The sequence below is a fragment of the Ischnura elegans genome (assembly GCF_921293095.1).
Source record: "Ischnura elegans chromosome 13 unlocalized genomic scaffold, ioIscEleg1.1 SUPER_13_unloc_3, whole genome shotgun sequence".
NCBI lineage: Eukaryota > Metazoa > Arthropoda > Insecta > Odonata > Coenagrionidae > Ischnura > Ischnura elegans.
In genome coordinates, this window is record NW_025791659.1 from 4,164,966 (window position 1) to 4,180,390 (window position 15,425).

The window sequence follows — 15,425 nt, forward strand, 5'->3', positions numbered from 1 at the left end:
ATACGACGGGTGTGAAAAGTAACCATAAGTTATTAAAATGTATAATCTCCGTCAAATACATAGGTCTTGAAATTTATGAAACAAATAATTGTTGAATTAACCGAAGGTTTTGTAATAACAGATACTAGAACCCAGGCTATCTTTAGTTTGTTTTGGAGCTGCAATGTATATCCATTCTGAAATAACCGCCGCACGAATTCTAATATCGATGTGTCGATGCGATTTGAATTCGTCTTTTGAGTCGAGTTGCCAATCGATTAGTTGATGAGCGGGAGCATGCCGGAAGATTGTGTTGATGACGGAAAGTAGACAACTCTCAATTTTGTGTGCTTTGAGAGGTAGTATTCTCGCTATTAAACATTCCTTTTGGATTTATTTTGATTCCGGAAATATTTCTTGTCGAGGTTAGTAGTTTTTTGTTTGTAAGAAGTTAGTGGTTAAGCAATGTAAGTACCTACATTGTGTTGTTGTTGTCCCTAAACTAAAGACGTTAACCTGCTTATTTGCTAAATAGGTTTTAAGTTCTGCTGGATCCTTTGTTTCCTGTCAAGTAAGTTTAGAATATTATTGGATAATTTTTTTACTGTGAGGCCCTCGGCCTGAATTTGTATTCGTGCATAATATCCATATTGTTGGCGGAGAGCAATGTGCGATTTGCTAGTGTGTTTGAGTGATGATGGGCCTCTAACAATATACAATTTCATGTAAGAACCTCATAGTAATGTCAAGTGTACAATTAATCTTGTACAAAGATTATTTTGCTTGGTGTGAATAGGAAGTTTCTGTAGTATATGTATGGGTACGATATAAACATTCAGCGACGGTTCGATTACGCTATGAAAGGTAACATGAAGTAGCATTGTGTATTCCGGAGAAGAACAAACTCTGTTTTTTTGGTGTGCATTATAGATGTAGTGTTCTCATAATTAGACACAGCCATTGGTTTAGGACTTCCTTCAAGTCGATGTTAGTTGTTTTTGTGGGTAAAGATGTTAGACGTTAGCATAATTCTATTCGTGTGTTTATTTTGTCTTTAAAAAGGAGAACTTAGTATATCCGACTTATTAGCAAAATAGATATTGAGGTGGTGCTGTTTCAGTCGTTTTTGTTAATATTTGTAGATATTGTTAGATAATCAAGTAATTTAATGAAATCGTCACCGACTCCTTATTCATGTATCATAACCAAGAACCCTTCACGCAGGGTTCTTCATCATATCCATATTTATGGTGAGGAACACTGCTCGACTTGCTAGTGTGTTTTGTTGTTTATGGATCTCATTAGAAATGCTTAATTTCATGACAACACCGCATAGTAACATCATGCAAGTGGGCTCTCATTTATCAAGATTGCTTTCTTGGTGTGATAGCAAGTATTGCGTCTTCTAGGTAATGTTATATGCATTTCGGAGTTTTTTGGCCCTGTCGTAATGATATTATGTGTTCTAAATGTTCGCAGGTATGTACTTCATGATGCTATCATACGGTTTTGTCCTATCATCATTTGTGTCATTAAATAACATTTTTGGTAGGAATACGGTGTGTAAAATCCTCACCTGGCGATCCATGTGTCACATGCTCCTCTGTCATTGTTGTGGATATATTTAAACTCTCCCAATTTAAGGCTTTAAAACCTAATATATTAGTATATATTTGCTTTGTAATATCCTTGGGAAAAGTAGCGGAAGCATGAAATTCTAAACCGGAAATCTCTAACTTCAGCAAATATTATTGATTAGAGGCGTAGTTATCTATGAGAAGTTTCAGATCTGCATCTTTTGTTAATTGCATAGAGGTTTGTAAGAACGTAGGATCTGTTTAGGGGTGTCACATCATAAAATATAATTCGAGTTTGTTTTCAACGTTGATATCTGTTTCTCCGAAAATTTGGTTTTAACCTCGACATTTTTATGAGTGACATGGTTTAGGACGACTAAGTGCATAAGTCTGAGTATAAATCATGTAAATATAAGCTTTCTATATTCGGTTTAATGTATCGAGATGCTTTATATGGAGAGCATTGGGGCTCCATAGTATATTCTGTTTAAAAGTATGGGTGACTTTATATCAATTAACATGCAAAGAGAGATGACGCAATTGGTAAGTGCATAAGTTTGTTTATTAAAAACAATTTATGGTTGACTCGATTCTATGTTTCATGCATTAGGATGCCTGTTTATTCCTAGCAAATTATTTGAGAGTTTCTTTTCAGTTGCCATCATGAAGTGCGTATTTCCAATTGTTTATAATGCTTCTTTTAATGTTGAGTTTTGTGTTATCGCCATGACATTTGCTTTAAAGCTGCCCCTTATTACTTTATGCTTGTGACCTTACTTCTTCTAGTGGTGATTGATGCTCTTTCTAATTGCCATCACGAAGTATCTATTTCCATTTGTTCATAATGCAATATTAGTGTTGAGTATTGGGTATTTTAACGACATTTGCTTTTGACTGCCTGATGATTGTGTTCTATTGAATATGTTTTAGGAGTTCTGATTGACGTTCCTTTTATTGCCATCATAGAGTTCCTATTTTCGTTTGATCTTAATATTTATTTTAGTGCTGATTTTTGGGGGATGCTCATGGCATTGCTTTTAACCTGCATGATCATTTTGTAAAATAGAAGGTGCCGTATTAGTGCTGATGGATACTCTTTTTAATTGCCATCATGATGTCAGTGTTGTGTTTTTCTTTGTTGCTCTATATAGTACAGAGTAAACATAATGAAGATAGAATTTTTTATGTCCCACAGGAGTTTTAATTACCGACCCAGGTTTCGACAGTACACTATGTCGTTATCAAGTGTTGTAGGCAAACAAAAGATTTCTCAGTACATAGTGGACATAGTGTACTGTCGAAACCTGGGTCGGTAATTAAAACTCCTGTGGAACATACGAAAGTGTGTCTTCATTGTGTTTCCTGTCACCAAGTTCCACCAAGTAGGGGAAATAAGGTGTAATGAGGGGTGTCAACAGAAATTTGCATTCAGGATGATGTTATTTATGGAGTAGATCTTCAATGTTATTTCTTGCATTTGCTATTTCCATTGTGCAAAATATCAGGAAAAATTGGATTGCAATGTGCTCATCACAGCGAACATTTTTGACAGTCGATTAAAATGTGACCAGAGTGGGAATAGACTGGAATACAATGGGATGGAATTGGGCACCCTCGGTGCATTCCTTCTTTTTCAGTTGCTAGAAAAGTTTGTATAATAGAACAAGCCTTTTTAGTGCTCATATGGGCTCTTTTAATTGTCACTCTGAAGTGCCTTTATTTTCCAATTGTTCTTAAAAAATTCTTTTAGTGCTGAGTTACTAGGAATGCTCATGATATGTCCTTTAAAGAAGCCTGAATACTTTGAATGAGTAATTGACTTTCCAAGTTTTTAAGGATACTCTTTTCAATTGCTCACAAGAAGTGCCTATTTCAAAATTTTCATATTGCTTCTTTTAATACTGAGACTTGGGCGATGCCGGTGACATTTGCCTTGAAGCTGCCTGATTATTTTTTGCTTCCGATGATTCGATTTCCAAGTTTTGTAACGCTTCTTTTAGTGCTGATTTTTGGGGGATGATCATGGCAACTGCTCTGAATATGTTTGATCATTGTTTACTCTTGATTATGCTTCTTGAAAGCTGTATCTATTTGTTCATAATGATTGGTTAAGTGTTCATTATTAGGGGGTATTCATGGCAACTGCTTTGTTTGGCATGATCATTTTCTGCCTGTAAACATGCTTTTTTATTGCTGATAGAGACTTTTTATTTTCCATCCATAACCCTTTTACTGCCTCCGGGCCGATACATTGGCCCTCACCGGTTAAGCAAAAACTGCCCCCCAAGGGGCCGATTTATCGACCCAAATTATTTCACATTTTTTGTAATTGTGGCCTTGTCATCGGCTGTAATTTATGTAAACCCCCATAATATATCTATGGTTATCAGATATAAATGTATCATAGGAATTGGTAAAACAATCTAGACGTATTTAATAAAATAAAGTAGCTTAAAATTTTTTTAATCTGGAGTGTGGGTAATTCCAGAAAATAGTCTTGGCAGTGTTCGTACATCCCCACCAAAATGGGCTGGTGGGAAAAGCGTTAAGCACCTAATCTAAGTACATCTCTATCATTCTTACAAATCTAAAACAAGTATGGTCTGAAGGTATCAGTAATTCCTACTATCCAAAAGGTGGTAGCTTATTCTGTGTACGACTCTTTAATTTTGCACTGTTGGAAGTTTGACCTGGGAGTATCAGCAATGCCCACTGAAATTCCTATTTCCCAAACCTTCTTTATCTTTTCGAACACGTCCTCTTGCTCATTCACTATAATTTTAATTATAAGCCTCTTTGTCAGTACTTCTCTATTTTTTATTCTACCACTTTCAGGGATTTGAGGTGCTAATAGATGTCTAGAGTTGGTATTGTTGTCCTAAGTCTTATATTCAGTAAAAATTGGGAGGTTCAGTATGTTTCACGCAATATAGTGTTACAGTGTTCAAGTACTGCACTTCTTTGTTAGCTTCTCTACACATTTTAATAATTTTAAATGCGCAGTTTGGACAGTTCTTTCCACCTGGCCATATGATCTAGGGTAGTGATGTGAATTTGTTACAAATTTCTATTCATTTGAAAACGTTTTGAATTCTTAGGAACCAAAGGGATTATTATCAGCAATAAAAATTTCAGAGATGCAAAAGCAACTCAATACTTCCTTCATAAATAAAATCTTTCATAAGAAAGCCAATACGGTTCAACTTATTGCACTTAAATCATAGTTTCCCGAAAGCATTACAAGCTCCTTTTATATATTTATCGCAACATTTTTTAAACCAAACAAGGCAAATTAATAATATTTTTACTCATCACCTTTTCCATTTTATTATTACACTTGATTTTTCTCTGAACACTGTCCACTTTCAAAAGCACCCCATCCTTCATTGATTTAGCATTTAATCAGTGGCAATGGAAGCAGATGTGTGTGTCCTCTGTTTTTTTAATCCTCTTGATGGGTGCGATGTTTGATTTACTAGCAGTCACTGCTCTTGCATGCTCCCGACACTCTTCCATTGCCCTCCATTTCCAAGTTTAGAATTAGTGATGCTAAGACAATTCTCCTGCAAGTGATCAATTGTCTTAATCACTATATTCTACACTGGTTTAGAGTCTAGAGTTTAGAAAGAGTTAAATCCTAACTCCAATTATTTTTGACCATTTTAGAAACATATTTGACCATGAACAAGCATTCACCTGCTTTGCCCTTAATTTTCGCATTATGTTTCTCTAATTTTCATCTTAAAATTTGAAGCTTGTTTGAGATTATGTTATCTATTGCCCTAATCACACTACGTGCACACACACACACATACAGTATTCCACGCTGGTATTGTAACACCTAATTTTGAGTTGGAATTGGTGTGACAATGGATAAGAGAAGGACAATTAAGGGTGCAATAATTAGCAGCAGAGGTGGAGTGGGGTGATTGTTGAAAAAATTAATGTCAGATGGACTTGTGAAATAATGCCAATTTTTCATATTTTAGCCCTAACCCTATGATTGTAAAATCTCAATTTCTGAATTTGAGCGTTTGAACTCAATAAATGTAAAAAAATTAACAGCATTTTTGGAAAATAAAAGGACTGAGCTTAGTTTATTTGATAATCCAAATGAATATGTCACGAATATTGGAGTGTTCGAATTTCACTGATGACTTATGTCTCTCAATGTTTTCAGTTTTTTGTAGGAGGAAGGTTTTAAACATAATGATATGATTACAGTATTTACATAAATATGGTTAAAATACTTGAATTGGGGAAACAACCAAATATATTATTGAATATGTTATAATATATAAAGTCCTAATTTTAAAATAATTGTTGATATTAATTTATTTTTTGTACCTTAAAAATTTACTTACCCACCGTAACCAATTCATTTTGTATAATGTCAGCAAGTACTAAAAAGATTGGAAGAAAATCGAATATAATTGGATTAGATTGTTCTTTCAAAGTTACTTTACATAGAAAGTATAAATTGTAACAAATGAAATACAAAAGTAAACACGGATGCATATGGGGTAATTATTATTGAAACATTATCAACAGAATAAATATTATGAAAATTTGGACCTCAGAAGCCATTGTTTGATGCCTTGCTGTGCATTACAATATCCTTTGAGAGATTTCATCACATTTTTACTCATTACCTTTTCCATTTTATTAATACCCTGGAATTAACTCTGAACCCAGCAAAAAAAAACTGATTTCCATCAGATTTGACACTGATTTCCAACAGGTTTGATGCACTGATTTCATACTCCTTCGAATCTTTTTGAAGATTGAAACAGCTGGAAATCAGTTGTATAGGTCAAACATGGCGGCTGTTTTCCTACTCATTTCCATGAGTGTTTTTTGACTCTGGGTTCCACTTTTCAACAGATTTGAATCTGTTTTCCCAGTTTTAACTATTTCATATCTGTTTTCCATGGTGATACCAATCTGAATCTTGCTTGGGATTCGATTTTCACCTCATGCGACCTGTTATTTCCGCCAATTCCAAGTTTCACAGAACTGCACTCAACCAATGTTTCTAACTTCACATACCACATCTCTATCATCAATCTGGATTTAGATTCAGCTGAAAAAAGTTTACTAAATACAGCCTTAGAAAAAAACTTCATGTAAATACATAGTCATCTAATTTGGCAAATTTCTGAGGCAGAATGCACTTAAAATTTCAATTTCATGCATTAGAAATAATTTTGGGAAACACAGAATTTACAGTGAAATCTCATTTGAAGGAGAGTTTGACAAACTTGTTGTGCTTTTCCAAAATTGTTTATCAGTTCTTGAAGAGTATTCGAAAGGCACAGGTTTTGCCATGAGTAACAGAACAATCACTGCACCTGAACAACAACTTACATCAGATTTTGCAATCTTGAATTATGGAAGAGCACACATTTTTCCGTGATTAACAGGAAAACCACAACACTAGAAAATATTTCAGATGCCTTTATGAAAGAAATACTACCTTACGTGACTTATGAAAATAATTCCGATTCAGCATTAAGCCAACCATATCTGTATGTTTCACTGCAGAAACTTGCCATTAATGTTTATACATGAGCACGGTCGTTTCACATAGCACAGACAAACCAGCAAGATACACAATACTTTGAAAATCCTGGTAGGTTCTCTTCATCTCTCAGGCAGCCATCACTGCTCTGGACTGCTCCCAGCTATATTCCTTTACCTTGCTTTGCTTAATTGCATCTTCAAATTTGAGGTCAGGGATGCCAATATAATGCATCTGCAACTTATCATCAGCAATTCCCAATGCAATTTTCAATTCCCAGTACAACCATCGAGCAATTACAATAGCATTATAATGATGCAGTCCTGTGACTGGCCTTCGGGATTCAGTTGCCGTTCCCTTTCTCATCTATTTAACACATGTTTCTCGACTTTGTAAAATAATTTATTGCGTAGCTACCCTTCCCATAGTATTTTGCTTTTATCTCTGCCTCAATTCTCCAGTCTTATATCAGCACGCTTCCTGAATATCTATACCTTCTAATTTGCCTTATCTTTTCCTCATTGATGATAACAGTCACGTTTCCATCGTCATTTCCCTCGCAACTTTCGTTTTCACTACATATGCTTTCATCCCATTTTCTTTCATTCCTTCCTCTAAACTATTTCTCATTATTTGAAGCTTCTGATTGTCATTGGCCAGAATCTCCATGTCATCGGCAAACCTGATGCATTTTTCATTGCATCCTACATTCCCTTCTCATTTTACATTCTTCGTGGTTTTTCTGGCCATCTCCTCCATGAGTATGTCAAGTATTGTGAGTGAAAAGCAGTAGCCCTGGCTTACTGCCCGGCACAGATTCATACATCCAATTTCATAGCTACCGTCTAGTTTTGTACAATTCCCTAATCAGCCTGCCATCCTTCCAGTCTACTTTCTTTATCTTAAGAATATCCAATAGCTTATCCCATTTTATCCTGTCAAATGCTTTTTCCAGATCCATAAAGCCAAAGCTAACATCTTTTCCTATTCCCCAGTATTTTCCTCCAATGTTCTTAGCTGTGCAATAGTGTCTATGGTACCCCTATGTCTTCTGATAGTCCCCTGGACATATACCTTTATTATATATGTCGTTACACAATTCTACTACTTCTTGTTGACCTTCTTCTAAGCACGTAAATAATTCAATAGGAAGCTCATCTATGCCCATTGTATTACCATTATTTATGTACTTCATTGTTTGTGCTATCAATTTTAACGAGCATTGGCTTCATATTTTTGTTTGATTGTAGTTGATAGACATAATGTCTTATTGTTAGAGCAAATTAAAGATGCATACATAACAAAAGGGGTGGCCCATGTTGATTCTTTGAGGCAGGTATATTGCCTTCTATCTAATGGCTTTGGTTATTAACCAAAGTGCTATTATAAATTAGACCAGCATAACTATTTTTATGATTGAAACATAAAAATTCTTTTCTAGGGCTCCCAGGTGGTGGACGGAACTTTATGGACACATCTATCTGGTGACTATTCCTTCCTCAGCCTCACTGACTGTCATTTAACGTGAGGGTGGAGCATCTCATGCAGGGGAATGAAGGAATGTGATGAATGAAGTCTTCGAAAAACGTCAAACTGTTCTTGCTGATAAGTTAACATCTTTCTGAATTCCTTATGATGGACAAAGAAGGATCCAAAATCAGTGGAGGCAGAGTCACAATGTGTGAGGTGATGGGTGGAAGTGGTTGTGATGCACCAATTATCCCTAATGCCCTCAGGATGATTAGAGTCAGTAAAAAGAGGAGTTGCACAGAGGCAGTAATGGGTAACAAAGATGAGTTTAGTAATTGTGAGAGGAAAACTGCTGTAAAGGGACAAATTTCAAACGAAACTTTATATAATTGCTACCACTGCACAAGTGGATTCAGCACCAAAAGTGAGCTCATCAAACACCTCGAAACTCATGTTGGTGACAGCAATTTGGACGTTTCTGCAGAGTCATGTGATGTGCTACATATAAAAGGTGCAAACAGTAAAAGACAAGGGCTGAGGCGAAAAGGAAATGGGCATCTAAAGGAAATATCCGGAGGGACTCAGGAGAAAAGAAAGGGTAGGATAGGGAGAAGATATGCTGTAGGAGCTGACCCATGTGTAGGTGTCTCCTCAAATTCCCCCCCTTGCACTAAAGACATCAAAAAGGGAAAGTGTTCAAGTGCAAGAGAGAGGCCTTATTCATGTAGTGTGTGTAATAAGTGTTTCACTCTTAGTTCTACTCTCAACAATCACATGCAAATACACACAGGGGAAAAGCCTTATTCCTGTAGTGTATGCAATAAGTCTTTCTCTCAGAGTGGTACCCTCAACACTCATATGCGTAAGCACACAGGAGGGAGGCCTTATTCATGTAAAATATGCTGTAAATCATTCAGTCATAGTAGTAACCTTACTGTGCATATGCGTTTACACACGGGGGATAGACCTTATTCCTGTAGTGTCTGCAATAAGTCTTTCTCTCAGAGTTGCAACCTCAACACCCACATGCTTACACATACAGGAGAGAACCCTTATACATGTATAATATGCTGTAAATCATTTAGTCGTAGTGACCACCTTACCCAGCACGTGCGTTTACACACAGGAGAGAGGCCTTATTCCTGTAGTGTCTGCAGTAAGTCTTTCTCTCATAGTAGCAACCTCAACAAACATATCCTTACCCACACAGGAGAGAGGCCTTACTCATGTAAAATATGCTTTAAATCATTCAGTCGTAGTTATCACCTTACCGTGCACATGCGCATACACAAAGGAGAAAAACCTTATTCCTGTAGTGTCTGCAGTAAGTCTTTCTCTCAGAGTGGCCACCTCAACAACCATATGGTAACACATACAGGAAGGAAAGCCTATTCATGTGACATTTGCTGCAAATCTTTCCCTCTTAGTTCCTCCCTCACTGTACACATGCGTACCCACAATGGAGACAGACCGTATGCATGCAATGTCTGCAGCAAGTCCTATTCTCGCAAGTCCACCCTTGACCTTCACTTTCGTGCCCATACAGGGGAGAAACCCTTTTCATGCAGCGATTGTGGGAAATCTTTCTCTCAGAAAGGCAACCTCGTGAGACATTTCCGAACACACATGTGAGGGACATTATTCTTCCAGTTGTATGATGGGTAAACCCAGATTCATTGCTTATATGCACGCATCATGCATATTTGCAGGAAGGAAAGGTCTTATAGATTTCATGATTGTTCTAATTTTACCTTAAGAAAATCACTATTGAGGACCCGCATAATTAATTCTCACTTTTGCAAGTAGTGTTTTATTGTGATGACTAAATTCCATGTATATGGATTGCAACACAGTGTAATGAATGCTCAAAGTAGTGGTGCATTTCTGATTTGCAATTTTACTCTGATATTTAGCAATAAAGTGCAAGGCCACCCACTGCCACACTCTGAATAAAGGCAGTATGCGAGTAACTATTACTCAATATTGTCTTCTTTAAGGTGTAATTTCCTTTATCATATCCTTAATATGTCTCAATGTTGATTTATTATGAATACAAGGTTTGATGGGTTGAAATCGTGGAAATTGTGTCCATAGCAGAAAAAGATATAGTGACATTAATGAATAGATGTGTTGTATTAAAAGAAATTATTAATATGATTTTCAAATATGTTTGCTCTGCCAATTTTTTAATCGTAAAATATCATTTTCTATTGATAAATATTGTCACACTAATGTCACAATTTTCTATTACTGCAAAAATTTATCTTTTGCCTCATCGTAATAATTTAAATATAATCAATCCTTTGTATGCCTGTCATTTAAATTTTCCAAACTATCTTCAGAATATTTTTCTCATTTTAGATCAATTTGATGGTAGATTAGGATTGACGAAGTGTGAAACCTCAGGCACTTGACTTATGGATGTGCTTTATGGTTGCTGCTACTATATGCTTCTCATTAGCTTAGTCATTGTTGTGTTTTTGGATGAATTGTACATTACTTTAATGATGCTACTATCCTTGTTAATCAACTGAAAATAAGATTCTGTATTGTAACGGCAGCGCTAATTATCATTTATGAGTAGCACTTGTCCCAATTCCTACCCTTTCCTTTTTTGACTATTTGAGTGTGTTTGGCATAAATGTAATTTATTTCATGTATGCATATTTTCATCGAAATTTGCTCAACTTGTGCTCAGAGAAATATGTTGAGCATATTTTCAAGGGAATATGTGAAAAATGTGTTCAGAATTTTTTTTTACGACTTATTGAGGGCATACATTCAGGATGATATGTACCTTTTTTTCAATGATATGTACTTCCTTCATCACGTTCACTGCATCATTCTCAAAACATGCATGATACGATAGGCCTCGTACAAGCACAGTCATGTCATGTAGAATATTTGGAGCATATTCGTATTTTCTGAGCATATTCAGTATATTTTAGAGTAATCTGCAATAGCTGACCTATAATCATTTGGTAGGTAGGTTAATTATAAGCTTAATTAGAATTATTATGGAGATTATGGAAGGCTTGCGCGGTGCGCTGGTAATGTAGGCTGCATTTTCTGGGTTTCACCACGTCGTGGTTGTGTGGGAGACAGCAGTTTCTCCAGTATTCCAGCAGGCGTCTTCAGGTGGAAGTGATTATGCCGTGTTCTGGCCACAATTATACATGCAGCCGTGTGGTGTATGTTCTCCCTGATTGGTCGCCTTGCCGCTAATACTATAGGAGTATGGGCCGCAATCTTAAGCGCATTGTCACCTTTTGTTTCTCTGCCTTCCTGCTCAGACATCTTCGTGGTGTAGTAGTGGTTACCATTCACTGAATATATAATCAGTTCTCATAAGAACTCTCATAATTCATTATCATATTATCATCCTTTACTCATTTATTTCATTACTCACTTATCAAACATTCATTCACTCTCATCAAACTTCATGTTTTTTGCCTTCAATTTGATTCCACTTCCATCTGCATTTTTCATTTCCATCGGTCACGTTTCATCTCTAATTTCATTTACGTATTCGTGAATTGCTGTGTGTGATTTTCACATTTGTTTTTCGTGAGTTATATTCACTTTGGTTTTAACGGTTGAATTTCATTCTACTGCAGACACGTGTTCATTTTGTGTATCACATTTGCTGGACTCCACTGCCAGCTTTTGCAGGAACTTTTAATAGGTAAGTGTATGCTATTAATATACCCTTATTTTGAATTATTGTTCTCCTGCTGCTAAACCTGTTGATTTAGCTCGCATTGTATTGTGTATTTCTGGTCACACATTAAGATACATTGTTACGTCGGTTCCAGGTCATAGCCATTAACAACTTATATTGTTTTACGTTTGGAAAAAAATCATACATCAGAAAAGAGCCTAGATACCTGGGAATCAACAATATAACAGAAATGTAAGTATATAGTATAGTATATATTTTATTATCCGAAGACCAGATTACACTGATATAGGAGTCGTCAGGTACATAAAATATATAACACAGGTACATAAAAAATATAACACAGGTACATAAAAAAATATAATAGACAAATAATTATACACTATTACCCTGAAGAAATTCATCTACAGAATAATATAATTTTTCTAGTAAAAAGCGTTTAGCTTGTATTTTAAATGAACCAGAAGTTTTACAATTTTTTAATCTGGATGGTAATTTATTGTACAGGCGTAACTCTATAGGTTTTGGGCCTAGAATTGCTGATTTATTCCTGACATAATTATAATGAATGGTATCATGACCTCTTGTGTAATAATCATGGACATCACAGTTTTTAGGGAACTCATAGAAATTAGTTTTGATAAACATGAGGACAGAAAGAATATACACACATGGGAGTGAGAGAATATTGAGTCTTTTAAACATAGGTCGGCATGGGGCATTATAAGGAGCAAAGACCATAAGTCGTGCAATTTTCTTTTGCAGCCTAAAAAGCTTAACTGAAGCATGTGTTGATCCCCAGTAAATAATGCTAGTAATGATGCGAGAGTAAAATTGGCCATAATAAAGTGTTAACAGCACTTCAGAACTAACAGAAAATCTAATGAAACGTATAAGAAAACAAGTGGAGCATAGAATTTTAAGTAGATAACAGATATGTTCTTCCCAAGATAGATTTGACAAGATGATAAGTCCTATAGGAATTTAACATCTTGAGCTTGGCGCATGAATTGACCATCATGGGCAAGATTAAGGTCAACACCATGTTTTCTCCTGAGATTAAAGTGCATGGCTAGGGATTTATCAACATTTATATCTAAGCAATTTAAAGAACACCAGTCGCTCAACTGCTGAAGAAGTATTTCACTTTTCTCAATTGTGCACCGTAGTGATGTGGATGAAACTGGAATGTTAGTATCATCAGCATAAAGGACAATCTTTGAACAGTCTGTTTGTAGATTATGAAGGAGATCATTAATATATATCAGGAATAATATAGGGGCCAAAATAGATCCCTGAGGGACTCCACAATAAATATCTTTAGGCATGGAGTTGTACACAGAACCTTCAACATTCAAACTAACTCTTTGAGATCTATCAAATAAATAGGATTGCATCCAGTTATTTGGTATACCACGAATGCCTAACTTTACCAGTTTCTTTAACAGTAAGTGATGGTTAACATTGTTAAAGGCCTGTGAGAAGTCAATAAATAAGCCCACGGTATCTCATTTGTTATCTAGTGATGCAAGTATGAAATGCACAGCTGTTGAGGTGGATCTATTTTTTCTAAAACCATGCTGGCTTGACGAGATTAGATTATGTGATTCTAGAAATGACACAAGTCTAGCATAGAAAACTTTCTCAAATATTTTGGCAAACAGTGACTGCAGAGAAATTGGGCAATAGTTACTCAAATCATTGGTATTACCCTTCCGTTTGAAGATTGGAATGACTTAAGATTCTTTTAGTGCCTTTGGAAATATACCTAATCGAAGGGATTCATTGACTAGGAACAACAAGGGGTCCAGAATATAAGGATAGGATGCTGAAATGATTCTACCAGGAATACCATCATTACCAGGACTGTGATTAGAGCCCAACCGAAGTATTATGGTTTTGAGTTCAGTGACTGTACATGGGGTGAGAAAGAAAGAACGAGAGTTGTGTTGAACTGTTGCCAGAACATCGAAGGATGAAGGTATCACTCTGAAGGTAAGTATCACACACACACTGAAGGTAAGTAGATATGTTTATTAATATTTGACATAAGGATTAGTACTTTTATTGTGTGGTATTTCGTAGAAGTTCTCGTGTAATTGCTTCTAATGAACTGATCGTACATATAATATACATGAAGCTGAATAAGTGCTAATATGTTAAATGAAGAATCTGGAGCCTGTTTGCATTTCATTTCTGAGGGTCTGGTTACACGTCCATGTTAGTCAGTTTGTGGACTACTTTTGTGGACCGGAAAAGAACTTGTACGAATATATGAACCAAACTGGAACAGGTTCTGTTTTCCGAATGCATTTCTTGTGCGAAAGCATGAACGTGAAGTGGAACCTGTTCCAATATGGTTCATGCATTCGAACATGTTCCGTTTGACTAAAATCATATGTGCAAACGGATATGAACTCATACGTGTTAATGTATCGTGTAAACAGGCCTTTACTACTGGTCAACATCACGCGTTCATGCATCCAAATTTTGGGGTGGTTACACGGTGAAAGAAGGCTATTCGGGCTTCCTGCCGGGAGTTCTCTCTTCATTCTGCCAACGCTCAATTTCCCACGACTTGAGTCCCGAAACATCGGCAGAATAGGGTGCGACCACCCGGCTGGAAGCCCAAATAGCCTTCTTTCATTATATTCGCCTGGAAAGAATCAGATCTTACTTCCTAGTTGCACGGTGAATTTTCTCGCTAATTCTCATGTTCATGCATTCATCTATTTACTTTTACATGTATATAATGTAATGTGTAAACAGGCCTTTAGCCTTAAAATCGTACTTGTTAAATTATCGTGTAGCCAGGCCTCGAGTTCATTCTATAAGCTCGTAACGGTTCTTACTGAAATTGAAACAAGGCTATAAAAATTTGATAACACTGTTAATTTTATCAATTCTAATAAATGTTCTGCCTTCTCTTTCAAGGTATCAATTTACAGTGTAATGTATGAATTATTTTGTGAATAATTATCGCAATTAAAATGCCAACAGCAAATATGAGTAGTCACGCTTGGAATGGTGGTTGAAGAGTTGCATTACTCTCAGATGTGGGAACGAGGCAGAAAAGGCATAGGATACGAATTGAGAAGGCTCAAGAAGTGTGCATGGCTCGTACTATTGTTAGTTCTTCCACTACCCTAGTTGCCACTAAAGATAATTCACCAAAATCTGTAATGGAGTGTGATCATTC

The 15,425-nt window shown here is 36.1% G+C and overlaps 1 protein-coding gene and 1 long non-coding RNA gene across 3 annotated transcripts; both read left to right on the plus strand.

Moving 5' to 3' along the window:
- The first annotated feature begins 276 nt into the window (after positions 1–276).
- Positions 277–11,107, plus strand: LOC124172849 (gastrula zinc finger protein XlCGF57.1-like). Of its 2 annotated transcripts, XM_046552347.1 has the most exons (3): positions 277–404; positions 515–550; positions 8,519–11,107. In XM_046552347.1, the coding sequence occupies exon 3, from the start codon at positions 8,710–8,712 to the stop codon at positions 10,177–10,179; it is 1,470 nt and encodes a 489-aa protein (XP_046408303.1). In that variant the 5' UTR covers positions 277–404; positions 515–550; positions 8,519–8,709; the 3' UTR covers positions 10,180–11,107. The 2 variants fall into 2 exon arrangements, with proteins under 2 accessions (XP_046408303.1, XP_046408304.1); XM_046552348.1 differs by lacking the exon at positions 515–550.
- A 1,081-nt stretch (positions 11,108–12,188) lies between these two features.
- LOC124172854 lies at positions 12,189–14,239 on the plus strand. Its single transcript, XR_006868288.1, has 3 exons — positions 12,189–12,232; positions 12,363–12,460; positions 14,020–14,239. It is a non-coding gene; the product is annotated as an uncharacterized LOC124172854 (long non-coding RNA).
- The last annotated feature ends 1,186 nt before the right edge of the window (positions 14,240–15,425 follow it).